The 18,174-nt window shown below is 45.2% G+C and overlaps 1 protein-coding gene across 3 annotated transcripts in view; it reads left to right on the top strand.

The window, feature by feature from the left end:
* LOC139061116 (sushi, von Willebrand factor type A, EGF and pentraxin domain-containing protein 1-like) overlaps positions 1 to 18,174 on the top strand; it is a 297,555-nt gene that overhangs the window by 157,384 nt on the left and 121,997 nt on the right. For all 3 annotated transcript variants that reach the window (XM_070540689.1, XM_070540681.1, XM_070540673.1), the window contains one exon: positions 3,779 to 3,944. In XM_070540689.1, coding sequence (XP_070396790.1) covers positions 3,779 to 3,944 — 166 coding nt within the window. The remainder of the gene's footprint in view (positions 1 to 3,778; positions 3,945 to 18,174) is intronic.

Below are 18,174 nucleotides of genomic sequence, written 5' to 3'. Positions count from 1 at the left end.
TTACACCATATTATCATTAAAAAAAGGATTTCAACCTAATAATTTTGCTGGATGTAAGGCGTTCGGAACCTGTGTTACGAAGAGTGAACGAACATGGGGGGAAGTTTCTTCAGGTAACGCTCTCGCATTTACCGTCACGACGAGACACAGCGCGTTGGATGCAGCATTGTGAACATGCTCGATAACGAACAGACTGCACTCACACCTTTCGCCAGTAAATGCCGTGCGCTAGTTCAGGCAAAATTTAAAGTGAAGCACACGCCACACCTGTAGCAAACATGCAAATCAAAAGAAAACTCAAATGAAATCGCCGCGTTCAAGTGAGCAAGGCAGCGTTCGATTTGCTGCCGGCCATAACGATGACTTTGTACTTTATTTTGCTTTGTTCTTTTCCTCAACATCGGCCAACTCATGCGACAGCAATATCTAATACTGTACAGAGGTCTGCACAGGCCAGCTAACGAAGAACCAATTAATACATTGTAAAATTTAAAAAAAACGAACCTTTGTTCTTTTAGCACATCCAAATTATTTGAAACGGCATTGTAATTTACTTTTTTTATAGTAATCTTCTTACACGATTTTGAACATTTTTTTGAAGATAGGTTTCCTTGTTTGAGTAGTCCCCCTCCCCGCCTAATCAAACTTCAGTGCTGTGCTACATGATGTCTCTGTCAATAGGTTTTGGTAGGCTTTTCGTTCCAAGCTTCGCGACCTATGTAGATCTACCTTGGGAAGCGTGCGCGGCGTTTCGTTGCGGTGTCACGACCACCAGCTAGCGCCAACACGCTTGGAACTGTAATACCGCGCTCCCGCCCGCGCTCATGTGTTTCGGCGCGGTGCAACCGGTCACGCCTGTGCCATTTGATCGAGCGGCCGTGCTGCAGCAAACCAGTGTCATGCCAAAAAAAGGGACGCCAGACGGTAAGACTCAACAAGGGAATATCCGTCCCTCTCGTGGCGTTTTCGTGCGCGCTTTTTCTGACTAAATTATAAAGCAGCAGCATGAGAGTCTGCAGCCTTACAAACATTTTGCCTTAAGTAACCAAGAGCGCAGTTAACATTGTTCACGGCATTATTAATGTATGTGGCCGAGGTTTAATGTAATATGGATTCTTAAATACTTGCAAGAACTTACCTGTTCTAAAGGAAGGTTATTTAAATTGTATACCTGAGAGGAGTTAGGTTTCATAGATACATGCATAGTTTACATTTGTTAACATTTAATTCCATTAGCCATATACTGCACCAATTAGATATTATGTCTAGGATAGCCGTCTTAAACTACTCATGCTATTTTTTGAAGTCTGATCATATATTTAGCTAATTAGTTATCTTTAATTATGCAAACATTTAAATATTTTTTATCGCATAACTCGCATTTGAAAAGTTCTAGATTGTACTCAGGAACCCCTACAAAGGTTCTTTCTATGACGTTACTCTTTACATGGCTTTTACCTCCGGGTTCTGAAGAAAGCTCGCGAACTGCGGAAAGAAAACGTGATGTCGCTGTGGGCTTGCGCATCTGGACGGCAGCGCTCACACTATGCCATTAGTTTCATTCGTCCGAGTTGTCCACTGTATTTTTAGGGTTTGGTTTTGGTTACGTGAAAGACAACGGTATACATATTTATTCAACAAAACTGCCATGCAGTCACAAAGTGGAGAAGCGGAAATGACTGCGCAAGGTTATCAAGCGAATCGCTTCATCATTGATGGTCAATTACTGGTTGCCCAATAAATTTTAAAGAACTTCTTCCAGGTGTGACTCGGGCACACAGCTTGGAATTATAATGAGCTGGTTTTTGTGTTGCGTGACCAACTGATATTTTACCGCTAATTGAGCTTCGCGTGAACAGATTATGCGCGAATTCAGCTTTGTGAGGAACCCGCATCGCGCAATCCTGTGGCACCGATAGTATGTTCCATGACTTCATCGTGTCGTGAGGATTACAGGCCTCCTTTGCGGAGATCACGTTGCATATCTTACGCATTGGCTCATGTATGCATCAAACGGCAAACAGGGTGATCTTGAATAATGTCACCATGACCACCTGGCTTCTCGTCTAGGCACTTTGAGGTCATATGTGACTACGTTAGGTAGAGGCAAGTCAAGGGAGAATTTAGTTTTGTATTTAAAGACCATGTGCCGAAACGGTTAAAGGGCACCACTCGGGGAAAATGGAGAGAGGTTGGTCTGTGATAGGAGGTCTAAATTTGTAAATCCTTTATATACGAAAATTACCCCCTGAAAATGTGACCTATCCGCGTGAGAAGGTTTACGGTGAACATACAACACAGCTAGGAGTAACGAAAACAGGTCAAATCACTGAGCAGTTTTTCGTGAGCGTCATGTCGGGATACCGCATTTCTAGAAACCACTAGACCACGCGTCGTCTTCGCAAGCACTAAACGCACGCTCTTCTGTTTAGAAACTATGGACTAACGCAACTTGCCCGACATTGAGCCTCAACTGAACTGTAACAATCTTCCCAGCACAGAGAGCATCGAAGTCGTCTTCCGCAGCATTGCATGCCTAAATGAATTATGCATTAAAACTGCGTAGAAATCATTTAGATGGCCTATCTGAGTGCGCAGGCAACAAGACGGCACGTGGCCTGCCGCCCAATTTCACGTCCAGGCAGCTGCGGCAGCCATTTGTGTTTTGGGAATAGACTCGCGCTTACTTAGTTGTACACGTCTGTTGTCGATCATAGAGTTCGTTCTTACAGCGGCGGGAATCCTAAGTTTGCTTACCGTACTAACGTGTTTTTAGCTTTGTGGATGCGCTTTTTGTGAGCGTTTTCTTGCGCCAAAATTTCTTCGCAAGTTGGCTTTGTCGGTTCCTTCCGTAGGCCTGCATTCACAAAAAATTTCCTGCGACAGAACCTCGGCCCCTCAGCACGGCAACCCGATGCTGTAACAATGAGGCCCCAATCGCACGTATACTTCTATCGGGCCAACGCCAACTGCCCGAGATGGTCGCCGCGTGTCACTGGCCGTGATAATTTCCACAGAGTGGCACATGCAACAACGGGGAGATTCGCCAAGTGATCGGTTCTTTTAAAATGAACAAGAAGAAAATAAAGGAATACAGGCAATATAAGAGCTGTCACATTCGGTAGCACGGATGCGCGAGGGCACATGGTGTGCCCCTTTTTACGCCCAAGCAAGGAATAAGAAATGGGCAAATTTATAGCCAGTTCATTAACAGTTTCACGACACCTTCGCTTGACGTAGATACTAATATGTACGTGGGATCTGCATAATTTTGATAAGAAACCTTCTATAAGAAATAAAAGTCCAATGGCCTCCTGTTTCCTACAGAAAGAACAAATCCGTCATATCCTCAGACGTTCCAAATATTATTCCCTCTTCTTTCATTTCACTCGCGCCCCGCGGTCTCCCAGATCCCACCGCAGGCAGCGTTGACTGGTCGGCGATTCTTCGTTTTCCAGCCACTCGCGCCACAGACTGCCGCTATACCTACGCGCGTTTTCCGTCCATCCACTCCGCCACGTCACAAACACCAAATAAGTCCACCAGAGGCGTTCATCAGCCTGTGGGTACGACATGCCATCATTACAGAAAGAAATATCAACTGCAAAGACAGGCGAAAAATGCGGGCATCGACTTCCGTGCTGGCTAAGTCGGAATTTCGCGTTTTTAGTTTTTTTTTTTATTGGTTAAACGCACAGGTTGCTGACGCTCCTTTTCAAAGTCTGGTAGTGCTATGTACAAAACACCGGCTCTGATGATAACTTCCTTTTCTTTGTAGAGCAAATTGAATCCAGGAACAAGCGTCAGAAATGGCGACAACTACCTTAACGTGGAATGTGAAACCGGATATCACTTCAGGGATGAATCTCTTCGAGGAAGGAGACAAACAAAACTATACTGCAATGGGGGCCAGTGGAGCCCTACAGCACCTTGGTGTACCAAAAGTAAGTGGAACTTAATGTTGTTGTTTACACTGCCTCATTCACACATGAGAGTTCGGATGGCAGGGCTAACATACTCCCTGTCACCCGTACAATGCTCAATAGAATGTGGTATACATATAATACAATGTTATACGTTTTCTAGGCTAGACACGCTGCAACTCCGATACAGGAACATAAGCAATATAGGCGCTTCCTGCAAGCACGAAGGCTCTGACATAAAGAAAGAAAAAAAAAACACTGTACAACCGCACAAAAACCGAATTGTATTATCTGAAGGCAACTTATCGCGACGATCTCACGGTGATGAAGAAAATATTTATTTTCAAAACATTCTTAATGTTATTCAACAATCTGAACTCTGTACGATATTGCTCGTGTATGAGTGTGTATTTATGAAGGCTGTGGCGAATAATTAAGTTAAATTGTGGTGTCTAACGTCCCAGAACTTCACTGTAACTTAATGTGTACGCCATAATGGAGAGCTCCGCATTAATTTTGACCACTTGGGGTTCTTTAGTGTGCACCCAACGCTCGGTACGTGAGCATATTGCGCATTCCGTGCCCACCACAATGCGGCGTCCGCGGCCGCCAAACGACCCCTCGACAGGGTGCTCAGCAGCGCAATGCCGTAGCCCCTGAATCACCACGGCGTGTGAGACACTTCAAATAGTTTGTACCATAGCTCGTGCTGCAGTGGAGCTCTTAAAGTAGGCATGCTCAATTGTAGTGCCAGTTACATTGGGTGGTACCTTAGAAAAAGTGTGTTTGTGTGTGTTAAAACAATTCAATTATGGGCGTATAGGTTTTAGCATGTTGGTATTCCATAACTTTAGGTACTTAGCGGACAAAAAGGGACGAGAGACAGAGGTACGACGCGGACACAGCGCTATGTCCGCGTCGTACCTCTGTCTCTCGTCCCTTTTTGTCCGCTAAAAACCTATAAATTATGGGGTTTTACGTGCCAAAAGAACTGTCTGATTATGAGGCACGCCGTAGTGGAGTACTCCGGAAGTTTCGACCACCTGGGGTTCTTTAACCTGCAACTAAATCTAAGCACCAAGGGGTGTGTGTGTGTGTGTGTGTGTGCGTGTGCGTGTGCGTGTGTGTGTGTGTGTGTGTGTGTGTGTGTGTGTGTGTGTGTGTGTGTGTGTGTGTGTGTGTGTGTGTGTGTGTGTGTGTGTGGGCGCGCGCGCGCGCGTGTGTGAGGGCGCGCGTGTGTGTGCGCGCATGTGTGTGCGCGTGTGTGTGTGCGCGTGTGTGCGAGCGTGTGTGTGTGTTGTGTGTGTTGTGTGTGTGAGTGTGTTTTACTGTGCGGCCAACCTCTAAAGCCAGTATTCCTCCAACTCGGCTTTAACAATGCCCTAGGTTTTTGCAAGATTCGGTTGTTCGCTCTGTCAGTGTTTCCTGCAACGATAGAGTTTTCTTTTAGTTATGCAAATAAGAGTGCAGATTTTATAAATTAAGTTTATTTCTAACCTCTTCCTAAAGGATTTAATTAATGAAGTAACTGCGCTCAAGCCGAAATGAAATCGCAGCGCAAGTTAATTGTTCCGCTAGCAATACAACCTCCTGCATGAAGCCATATCCACAGAAGCTAGACGACGGCAGCATTTTTACTTTGCTCGATGCGCAAAACAAGGGTTGACAAAGGCAATATTCACATGGAACCTTTCGAATTGTAAAGCAGATGGGATCTCAATCTCTCTTAAAGTACGTAACAGTCTCAACACTCTGCCACTTCAACGCATTAATGTAATAGACGCACAGTATGTTTTACTTGCATGACGCGTCCTAACGTAGCATCACCACGCGTACATGCTTACATGGCGTTTGCGGAGAAGCACGTAATTTGTTTTTTCCCCCATGCCAAAATCACCCAAACACATGATCGCTGGTACTCTACCCAATGTTGCTCTGCTTATGGGCGGTTCCCTGCAAATTTTAGTGCGCGCGCGCATCATCGGCTGCGCAGCACCACAGCTACCTTGTCGTGCTCTGCCCTAGGTGTATATGTGTCCGACCCTTATGACAGGATTTGCCTGTGTTGCTTAGTTTGGTGTAGCAGAAGTGTATTTGTTTTGCCGCTTACAGGTAGACATTCCTTGAAAGGGCACGTAAATCAACAGCACAGCCCAGGGCACTTGTGGTTTACATGACGAGATGACTCCAATGTGCTGCAGTACGATCAGAAATCATACTTGGAATGCTAATGCGAAGGTAATTTGCAGTGATTGAAATCAAAAGACGCCGTCGCATCAGCAGTTTCATGTATCGGTCATCGCGGCACCGCAGCAGCAGTGATCTTTCACGTCTCCGACTGTTTCTCTTTCGCCCTTGTCTTACCGCAATATTTCCCTAGATTTAGACAGACTTTCATTTGTCCCTAAACAAGACTTCAAATCATTAGATCCAGGGTGATTTTCCTATCGTTGGCAAGACTGATTGGTTACCCAATTGAATAAACCGATATTGACATTGCGCACCGTGTTTCGTAAGGAATGTGTCATATTATTTTGCTATTTTGCTCCAGAATGAAGAAAACTGAATTTTCTGCTATTTCCAGAAAGGCGTGACTCCCGACTGCATCTACTGGGTTTTTGGAATACGAGATAAAAGCAGTGTTTGTGAATTACATATAGAAGAGGCAGCTGTTTACGCAGACTTTGGTTCTAAAGAAAGCAAAGACGTGGACTCATTTGTGGGTGGATAAATGTGTGAGCAAGGCCAGAATGACGTATGACAGCCATGTTTTAAGCGATTAGCATTCTTAGGATAATTGAGGCCCTTTCCGCTGTCCGTTTTTTTTTTTGCCGTTTTGTGTGAGAAAGGGTGTATCCCAGCCCTTGTTTAGTATGATCCACCACCTGTACGGACCGAGTGGTCCCGCTCTCGTACGACGTTCTGGCGTCGGTGGGGCCATTCTTCTTTACATTGACTTATCAACGAGGTCTTTGAAATAGGGTGGTTTGCTTGTTTCCGAACTCACAATTTTCTATAACTGAATATATATCAGGATATGAACGACATGACATGCGCGCATGATGTGACAAGAATGACATCACATGAAATGAATGGTATGAATGACATTATTTATTTATTTATTTATTTATTTATTTATTTATTTATTTATTTATTTATTTGATTATTTATTTATACTGCAGTCCGTTAGGGCAATAGCAAGATTGGACTTACAAAGGATCGGTGACAGCAATGTGCACAGGCAAGGTTACAAGTATGCAAAAAGAAAATGGACAGCGCCTATTTCAAAGCATAGAATAAAAACATTCAACCTAAAACGAAAAAAAATATATACATCAGCTATAGCATCTACAAATTAAGAACGTGGTAATAAGCGAACTTCAGCAAACAACAAATTCGATTGTTCAATCATGCTGGGGGAGAGTTATTTTTGAAAGTGTGGGACGCGGATACTAATGTCTAAAATCCGAGGAATGGTAACTTCTATAATTGAAGATTGGTAAGCAGGCATTAAAAGGCCAGTATCCGAGAGGTCACGAGGGCATTCGTTAACTTAGAAGGGTGATGGTTTGGGCTAGTTGGTTTTCCATTTTGAATTGTGTGGTACAGCGCGAAGCCGGACAGGGCATACAGATAAAAAACAGGCCAGACAGGCAGGTGTTTGAACGACCGTTTGCGTGAACATGCGAATAACGTTAAGAATGGCAAGGAAGGTTTCTTAGCCCGGCATTGTAGCGCATGCGGATGTACCCCTCTGTTTGGAAAAACAAAAGTAATCTTCACACAGAGGGAAGATCGAACGCGCACCATTGTGCAATCGGCTAGCGCGGCACGTGATTTATGCCTTTGCATAAGTAAGCCATCCCTGGCCTTATCACGAAGGGAGATGGCATTCTTAGACAATGGCAGCACGAACAGTGAGCGGTAATGGCATCTTTATATTGTTTTTCACCTTTATAAGTTCTTTTTACACATATATTTCTTATGTCGTTTTCCCTCTGTTTTTTTACATAACACCTTGTATCAGGCAATAAAATTTCAGTTCGCAGTAGAAGCACTTGTCCTCGTTTCTTCCTGTGTCCCCTGTCCCGCTTCGCACTGTACCACACAGCATTCGTCAAGCTGCGCAAAATCTTCAAGGACTCAATGTGCCACCGTTCTGAAAGAAGCTGGAGGTTAGTTCCTGAAGAGATGCTTTAGGTGAAAAATCCAAGTCAGAACGACAGCAAATAAAACCAACAGCTTTTCCTTGCGCAGCTTCAAGGGCATTGATATCGCATTGCATATGCGGGGTTCCGAACGGCAGATACCCATTCTAATATTGGAGGAATCAAAGTTCTCTACGCCATTAGCTGTGTGCTCCTTGGGGCAACAGGCATGATGCGGCGAAGATAGCCAAGTTCTTTTTAACGGTTCACAACAGTTATAATCTGTATATTTGTAACAGGGCATGTTAGGTGTAAAGGCAACTCTGAAGAACGTGAGCGTGAAACCATTGTCAGTGGTACACCGTTACAAATGTAATCAAAAAGTAAAGAGGACTTCGTATTAGTAAAGGAAACTATAACAGTCCTGTTAAAATAAATGTTTATTTTTCAGGCAACACACCATTCACAAAATGCAACTAAGGCATCACCATGGTGCTGACGATCAGCTGGACAAATCTATGTCGAACAGAACACAGTCGTCGGCGTAGAGATGTATTTTCGAACATTTACATGTTGTGAGAAATCATTAATAAACAATGAAAATAATAGCTGACCAAGGACAGATCCCTACGGGACTCCTGACGTGACGTCGACTACAGCAAATACAGGAGAATTATTGCATATGAACTGTGATTGCAAAGAGAGAAAAAATGGCAATCCAGGAAACCAAATGAGTGTAGCGGAGCTTTAAAAGTAATTTAGAGTGAAGTACAGCCTCGAAAGCTTTGCTAAAGCAAAAAAATATGGCATCAATCTAATTACCTAAGTCAATATTAACGTAAAGAACATGGGCGAATACAATGATTTGGGTCACGGGGCTAAAACCAGGCTTGAAGCTGTGTTGAAAACTGGTCAAGAGGTTATTATTTTCAAGGAACACCATGATGATCTCCCGTATCTTAAATTGGTACTGGCGGCGTTTGTTGAGAGCAGCTGGTTCCTAAAAAACACGTCTGTGGGAGCCGGCTATCGAGCGGGGTGGGTAGCGCGCACTTCTTTCTTATTGCCCTCACCTGTCTCTTCTTTTGTACAGTACTCACTACTACATATAAAAGTGTTTTTATTATATACTCAAATATCTTACAAGAGGTCGGGGTGAAACAAATTGGCCTATAATTTTATAAAAGCTGTCTGTCACCTGACTTAAATAAGTATAGTACATTTGCTCTTTCCCAGAAGGGAGGAACAACACCGCTATTCTGGGACTTATGAAATATAACAAACAGATGCCTAGATGTCCATACCTCAATTGCAACTAGAAAAGAGTTGGGAATGCCATCAGGCCTAGAAGGTTTTCGTAGTATCCACATTCAACGCGAGGTTTCAAACACCTTCTAAGTTTTAAGGTTTATATTGCTACGGAATAGTATTACCAATGATGAAGAGGCGAGCAGTAAGAAGACGACGACGACGTTTGGAGGCTAGCGCGGGCTGTTGCCTCTTGGCCAAGTGCGGCGTACTACGTTGTAAATATACTTGTATATAGCTTTTCATCTGCGTCTTCTTACGTAACAATATAAATATTTTCATTTAAATTTGTTCCCAACGTTGGAACACTAAAATCGTCTAAAGCGAAGACATGCAGGAAGTAAGCATTAAAGCTTCTGAAATTTTCCTCTATTCAGTTAAAACCTTTGCCTGTTTTAAAATAGGATAGTGAAGAAGAACTAGGTGATATAAATGACCAGAATTTGTGATTGTTGCACTTAAGCAGATTAGGTGACTGAAGTTTATAAAAGAAATTTTTAGAGTGGCGTTTTAGTTTTCTTTTTTTTTCTGGAGTTTTACTTTCACCGGTGCGAACAAAATACATGCTCAGGATTGTTTGAGCGCTAAGAGCGAAGTCCGCTCGTTCGTTGTGATAAGTGCAGTATTTCCCGGGTTATACGAACAAGATTAGGGTTTTTAGCTTTTTAATGGAATAAAGCGATCTATACATGATTTGATATTTCCTAAATAAGGCGATGTTGTGTCAATGTCCCTAGAGATACTGAGGGCCGAAAATGCATCAAAATTGCTATATAGCTCTTGTATGAAGGAGACGTATCTAGCCTTTAGAAAAGTCCTCAAAGGTAGAGAGAGTAAAACGCCTGTTATTGGTTAGTCGGTTGAGAGATAGAAGCACATCATCGTGATGCAAGATACATTCAATTACTTCACATTTATAACCAGTGTTGGGTGCGTCAGGGCTGGAAAAAAATCGAACAAAGCATCATCGCGGGTCGCTCGTGAATAACCTGCTTTATGCCAATAAACAACGCAGTATCAAGCCGTTCTTTGTTTACTGCAGCACCATGAGCAAAAGATGCGAGACAACCACTCAATTCCAGGAGCATCACAATCACTAAGTAGGAGGAAGTTTGAGGCGAATAGATTTTGTTGTAGTATAAACTGGTCTAGGTTGTCAAGGTATTCACTAGTATTAGGAGGCGGATACAAATTCATATGTTCAGGTGTTGTTTACTACACTATACGTTACAACAGATCAGTTCTATGCCTAGCCGAGACATCAATTGTGCTTTCAACTTGAAACCTGTGCGAAAAGTCATTGCCACGCCACCTGTTCTTTGATTGTGGCGATCGTTTCGCACAGTAACGTAACCCTTCATGTAACCAAACTTCGGTCATGCCGAGAATAATAGGTGAATAGGATAAGACAATCGCGAAGAAATGCGGAAACGTATTGGCTATCCTTCTGACGTTGGATACGGTGAAATTGCTTCGGGTAGACGACGAATGTCAACCTGTCGCTCAGGACGATGCGGGAACTGCTGCTGTGGGAGGACTGCGATGATTACAAACATTAACAAAAAATTACAGGAATCACGCCAGTTGTACCGAATATTATTGATAAATAGATGGTCAAAGCTAAGCCTAACAGAATACCCCTTGGTACGGAACTCGCTGGACGCCGGCTAAAGTTTCTTCCTGATGGCACGAACTCTGGAAGAACAGTCCTGAGAAAGCCTAGGCACATAATTTTTAAGCAGAAGTACTTTTCAACAGTATAGGGTTGTGTTATAATCTAGCATCATTAAAATTACAGGGTGCTGGCGGCCTTCACTAATTCTGCCATAACGATGGGGACGTTCAATGCGGGGACATTGAATGCTCAGATTTTTCTCAATCACTTCAGATATTTTGGTAAGGAGAGAATCATGGGTTTCGTTAGAATTTTCATTTGAACCTTGTAAGATAATAGTGTTCCTCCTGAAACGATTTGCAAGGTCATCTTGTTTTTCATGCTAACTCAGTTAGTGTACGCTTTAGTGCTCCACTTTCACTAAGTAACTCTCTGTCCTCCGATCGTGAAGTGGGTTCGCCAAATGCTGCTTCAAGTCCAGAAATGGGAGATTCAAGTGCCACGAAACGCGTGTTTACAGAGCTTTTCATTTCTGCGATGTCGCGAGCAATATCCTTATTGTTAGACAGTATTTCGATCAAAAGCTGCACAAGTGCAGGATTATGTGTGTTCGACAAAGCATCCTCAGCCGAAATCTCTCGAACAGAACCAGGAACCCACGACGAACGGGTTGAATGGGTAGAGCGACTGGAAGAGGCAGGACTAGTTTTATCCAACTTGGTCTTAACGGGTTTTCTATAGGGTTAAGCCAGATGTCACCGCTCAGCAGAAAACTGCTGAGAGCAGGCACATCTCAAAAAATCAATAACATGACAAGAATGATACGCATGACATGAATGACACGACACGGCGTATCATGTCAAGTAAAACGTGACATGCATGAGCTGCATGCACGAGATGAATTGCAGCGCAAGTGACATGCCGTACTTGCACACATAGCATGCAGTACGTGCATCTGCAATTTAACATGAGCACGGTAAGAATTCGGAGTGCAAGTTGACGTACAGCGCAAAACCAGTAAGGTCGGCTTCTCTGCAAGATTTTGGAGTAGCGCATGACGGCGCTGGGGAAAAGGTAGCAAAGCGACGCGGGGAATGTCGCTACATGTTCCTTTGATGCTGATCGCATTAACGTCAATAGTAATCGTGAGATGCGTTCTGCCATAATTTGTCGCATCCCCGGCGTGGATGATCTCACTATGAATGATTAGGTTTACTTCACGCTTGTCGCATTTCTTTGTGTTCAATAATGTCCTCCAGGGTCGCAAGAAGTTCCAAAAGGCAAGCTATAAGCCTTATAAATGGTTCTCTTTAACATACGCAGCCTATGGAAACACAGAAATACCATGACGATGTTAAAAATTTGCTGTCTATAATGGACCGCTCGTTTTCGGTCCTTTGCCTCCTGGAGGCCTGGTTACTAAACTGTGGCGGGAATATCTACAGGTTATCTGGCTATACTTCCCAGTATTGTGATCGGGACATCGCCTACAGAGGCGGACCTGCCATGTTCATGAATTCATTGCTGTGTTAGTTCTCTAATATACATAGAAATAGTTAACATACATACAAATAGTTAACATACATACAAATAGTTCTTTTTAACATACGCAGCCTATGGAAACACAGAAATACCATGACGGTGTTAAAAATTTGCTGTCTATAATGGACCGCTCGTTTTCCGTTGTTTCCCTCCTGGAGGCATGGTTATTAATCTGTGGCGGGAATATCTACAGATTATCTGGCTATACTTCCCAGTATTGTGATCGGGACATCGCCTACAGAGGCGGACCTGCCATTTTCATAAATTGATTGCTGTGTTATCAGCGGCATCGTGATCTTTCCTGTACTATCACTAATTGAAAATTCGGCCTTGCTAGAGTTCGATCATAAGGATTTTTTCGCTCAATACTCACAGTAGAATATTTGATTCAGTCTACCGATCGCCGTCATCACCTTACTCCGACTTTTGCTGAAAAATAGATGCATCTGTACACGATAGTGAATGAAAACAAGAGAGAGAGAGAGAGAATGAAGAGGAAAGGCAGGGAGGTTAACCAGATATGAATCTCCGGTTTGCTACCCTACACAGGGGATGGGGGATAGGGGTTAGAAAGATGACAGAGAGGAAAACGCTAAAAAAAGGGAAAAAAACACGCACACATGGAGGCACACACACAAAAGGCGTTCCAGGTAAAGTCGTTCACACAGGCCGGTAGATCGCAAAAAGCGCAATAGCGCTTGCATGGCCTTCTTCTGTGACGGTAGGTCCTTTCGATGTTGTAGAATTCTTTTTTTTCGGATAGCGGGGTTGGTCGTCCAGTTGGTCAAGTTCGTGGCGAAGGCATGCCCTCTGTGGACTGTACTGTAGGCAGGCACACAAAATATAGCCAATTGGTTCTTCATGGCCGCAGTGATCACAGGACGGGCTGTCGGTCATCCCTATGCGGAATGCATAGGCTTTAGTAAAGGCAACGCTCAACCAAAGTCGATATAGAAGCGTGGCGTCTCTACGGCGAAGCTATGATGGCGCTCGAAGACTTAGTGTGGAATCAAGTGAGTACAGTCGCGTATTTCTTAAATGTGGCTCATTCCACGGTGACGCGGTGCACTGCCGAGCAAGTAGGCGGAGCTTCCGTGCTGCGTCAGTTCTAGAAAGAGGAATATGGACGTGGCGCTCCTCAGTATGGGCTGAGCGGGCAGCGTGATCCGCCCGTTCATTGCCGATAATCCCGCAGTGACTTGGAAGCCACTGAAAGATTATTTCATGGCCTGCATCACTTATATGTTGTAACGTCTCTGTAATATGGAATATTAGTTGTTCGTGCGGTCCGCGTCGTAAAGGTGACAGTAGAGACTGCAGTGCCGCCTTCGAATCGCAGAATATTGTCCACTTGTGTGGCGGTTCATCACCAATGTGATGAAGGGCAGTAAAGAGCGCTGCGAGCTCTGCTGCCGTCGATGTTGTCGCGTGGGTCGTCTTAAATTTGATTGCTGTAGCTTTCGCTGGTATGACGATTGCCGCCGCGGAGCTGCTTGGAAGGACAGATTCATCAGTGTAAATATGCCTAGAGTCATGGTAGTTCTCGTAAAAATATACTAGCGTGAGCTGTCTAAGGGCTGGCGATGATAGATCAGCTTTTTTCGAGATACCAGGTATTGTGAGGTTGATTTTTGGCTGAGCGAGGCGCCATGGAGGAATCGAAGGTCTCGCAGCCAGAATGAAACAAGCTGGCAATGATTCATCATATGCGGTTATCGTCTGGCTGGAAAGATGTGTGTGGTCTGTCCGCTGTTAGGGAGGCCAAGTGGTGACGAGGAGGCCTGGCCAGATGCCTTATATGGGTCCTGAGTACTTTATTTATTTATACCTGGAGGGTCCAAAATAGGACATAACATGAGGGGTGGGCATGTAAAAGGCGGGATTGATGATGTGTAAATTAGAAAGATGAGTAGGAACACTCAATGGCAGATCTAAAGCGTGCTGTATCGCGAATGAGTGCAGTTTGTCTGGAATGTGGAGGAAGAAGAAGACGCCGAACCTGCTGCTAGCCTGTCTGAGTAGCTCTGCCTACATTTATCGTTATTTTCGTTATTTTCTGGTACTATTACTGGTCAGAACGGTTCAAGACGTCTGTCGACTCGAAAAGGTACCTTCCGTATCGGAGACCGACGGGTGCTGCGCCGCCCGCCGCCTCACAAGGTGCTAGAAGGAACCAAGCTGGCACCGACGAGCACCCCGCCATGACCTCCCAAGGGCTGACACCGGGTCAGAAACGCCAGCTGGTTTGTACAAACCAGCCTGATTGCAAGCGGCAAGACACTGGTGAATCTGAAGACGAGTCAACTGTCATCGAGGACGACAACGTGGCGAACCCTTCAGACCTGGACATGGACGAGGGTGGTTTCCGAATTGTGCGCCATCGTAAAGACAGGGCTGAGGGCATTCCAGTGTTAATCACTGCAGCATCCGAAAGAGATGATTTAAGGCAAGTCAACCCTATTGTCCTGTATTCCGAGCTTGAAAGGATTCTCGGTGGAGCACCAGTGAAGAGCCACTTCACAGCACAGGGAGCATTGCTCTTAGATGTAGAGACAGAAGGACAAGCCAACGTCCTTCTAGAGACCAAGAATATCGGCGGAATAGTCACATCTGCCCGTGTCCCACACAGTTATATGAAAAATACGTGCATTGTTAGAGGAGTCCCTAAATGGTACTCGGATAAAGAGCTACTCACCTACCTGAGACCTCAGGGAGTGTTCCATGCAAGAAGAATCATCCGTCGGGTCCAAACCTCGCCATCTGAGTGGGAGTCAAGGCGCACTAACTCGGTGGTTCTCACATTTGCTCCAAATTCTGAACGCCCGGAGAAGATCAACCTTGGTTTCACCAGACACGAGCTTGTCGACTACGTGGAGACACCACCACGCTGTTTTAAGTGTCAGCGCTTCGGACATATCGCTAAGTACTGTCGTGGGGAACAACGGTGCAAGCGCTGCGGGGGACGTAATGACTTTAAGACGTGTGCAAGTAAAGACAACTTTGTGTGTGCAAATTGCGGCGGTGACCATCCTGCTAGCTACGGCCGATGCCCTGCGCGGACAGCTGCTCAGCGAAGAAATAAGTTGTTTGTTCTGGGTCCAAAGAGTGCAAGCGCACCATCGAACACGAAGAAGACATCCAGAGCGCCACAACTAACTGGTTTGGAAACAGAATACGCATCTCACTTCCCGCGTCTCACACCGATAAACGAAGTTACTGAGCCAACGCAAACGGTCTCAGCGGGTGAGAAACCTGTTCGAAAAGAGCCTGAAAAACGCACCTGTGCGGCCGCAGTAAACCGACCTCAAGTACCACTTGGCAACAGTCAGCAGGAAAACTGCCAGCATGTGATACGCGCTTTGTTCACGGCACTACGTTCCCACGTCGCGAAGATGCCTGCTAGTTCAACGAAGGATATGCTGGAAGCAGTGCTGGCTCTTGAGTCAGTAATACTCTGCTCTACTTCCACATACACTCAGTAGCATAATGGCAATGTCTCGCCCACTTGGCCCATTCCGTCGTCCAAAAGTGCCCTTAATAATGCAATGGAACTGCGCCGGTATTCTACAGCGTCTTTCTGAACTCAGCCTTTTCCTTCGAGACATACCTATACCGATTCTAGCCCTCTCGGAGGCCGGTCTCCCAAATGGAAGGACGATCCCAGGGTACATCAGACATGAAAATCCGAGTATACCATCATTTGCAAATGGAAGTGCGATGATTTACATCAGGCGAGAAATACCTCACGTCACCTTACCAGTGCAAGACCTTTGTTCTACCTTCTTGGAAGTCGCCGCTGTGCAAGTGTGCCTAGGAAAACGAAAACTCAGTGTGGTGTCGGTGTATATAAGTCCGCGCAGGAAGGTCTCCATGGAGGCGTTCATAAAAGACCTTTGCATTCGTTGCCCCTCTCCTATAATAATCTGTGGCGACTTTAACGCACATCATTCGCTTTGGGGAGATAAGAGTGCAGATTCCCGAGGCAAGCAACTTGTCACTGCCGCGGATGCTGCTGGCTTATGTATCGCGAACGACGGCAAACCGACTTTCTTCAGACCACCAGATTCATGGAGTGCCATAGACCTCGTGATCCATTCTACAGACCTTGTCGTATCGTCAACAACGGCCCCATACAGGATGGGCAGTGACCACTTTCCGATCTTCACGAACATCACCGGATTTCACACTGCTGGGCGACAATTCTGTGCTGTGACCCGCTAGGACACATACAGAGAAGCGTTGGACGAATCCCCTGGTGAGATGCTCGCAGATATGCTGCGGAGCAAACGAGTGGCTACCTCAATGTTGAAACTGCCAGATCATTTCCCTACTCCTGATTTGAAACTAAAGAACCTCTGCGCAGCGCGTAGGAGAGCGGAGCGAAAACTAATGAAAAAAACGGGAAATCCATCTGCGAAAACTGAATACAACAGGATAAACGCTGTCATCCGTCGTCACACAAACAGGCTAAGACGAGTTCAATGGGCTGCTTTCTGTGAGAGTTTATCGGCGTTCACTCCCATGACAAGGATATGGGGAGTAATGAATAGCCTATCCGGAAAGATTAGCCTGCACAGGCCATTCGAAGCACTTGCTTTAAAGCAAGGAAAAGATTTGCAAACCCTTGCAAAAGATTTTGCAGACGTATACACAACTGGCAGATCAGCAGGAGTATCGAACCCTCTTTTGTCTGAAGCATCCCATACCATGGATACGCCGTTCACCTTTCGTGAGTTGGATTTGGCGCTTAGCAAATTAAGAAGACGCTGTGCTGTGGGACCCGATTCGATCAGCAATCAGATGCTGACAAATCTGCCATATGAACGAAAACGAGCACTTCTGGACATATTTAATCACGTCTGGAGCACAGGAGCGATCCCAGAAGCGTGGAAGACAGCATCGGTGGTGCCAGTGCTCAAGTCGGGAAAGGATCCTGCAAACCTGACCTCATACCGGCCAGTATCGCTAACATCATGCGCATCAACGTTGATGGAAAGACTAATATGTACGAGGTTAACATGGTATCTCGAGCAAGGAAATAGACTGCCATCATGTATGACCGGATTTCGTCCACGCTTGAGTGCCCAGGACATTCTCTTGGATCTACTAAGTCATATCGAGCACCATCGCGTAGACGGCCTTTCCACACTCGCTATCTTTATGGACGTTGCCAAGGCATATGACTGTGTGCTTCATACAGGCATCATCAACGGACTCCGAGCCATGGGCGTCTCAGGAAATGCTCTTCGATTCGTCCATGAATTTTTCAGTGATCGATGTGTCCAAGTTAAGCTCGGAAGTATAATGAGTGACAAGCGACGAATTTCCCTCGGCGTCCCGCAAGGAAGTGTCCTATCCCCCTTGCTTTTTAACGTTGCCATGGCCAGCCTTCCAGATGCCCTGAAAGTATGTCGGACGGCAGTTAAAATGTCCATCTACGCAGATGACATCTGCATTTGGATCTCGGGGTACCAACACAAACGTTTGGCCCGAATAGCCCAGGCCGCAATCTCTACTATCGATCGCCACTTATCGACGCTTGGTCTATCTTTATCAGCAGAAAAATCGGCCTTCATGCTTTTCCCGGGAGTGAGACGCAAGCCAACACGTCAGACGCTGAATATCAGAGGGCATTCAA

The sequence above is a fragment of the Dermacentor albipictus genome, chromosome 1, assembly GCF_038994185.2.
Source record: "Dermacentor albipictus isolate Rhodes 1998 colony chromosome 1, USDA_Dalb.pri_finalv2, whole genome shotgun sequence".
NCBI classification, from domain to species: Eukaryota; Metazoa; Arthropoda; class Arachnida; order Ixodida; family Ixodidae; genus Dermacentor; species Dermacentor albipictus.
This window is presented reverse-complemented; position numbering and strand designations above follow the sequence as displayed.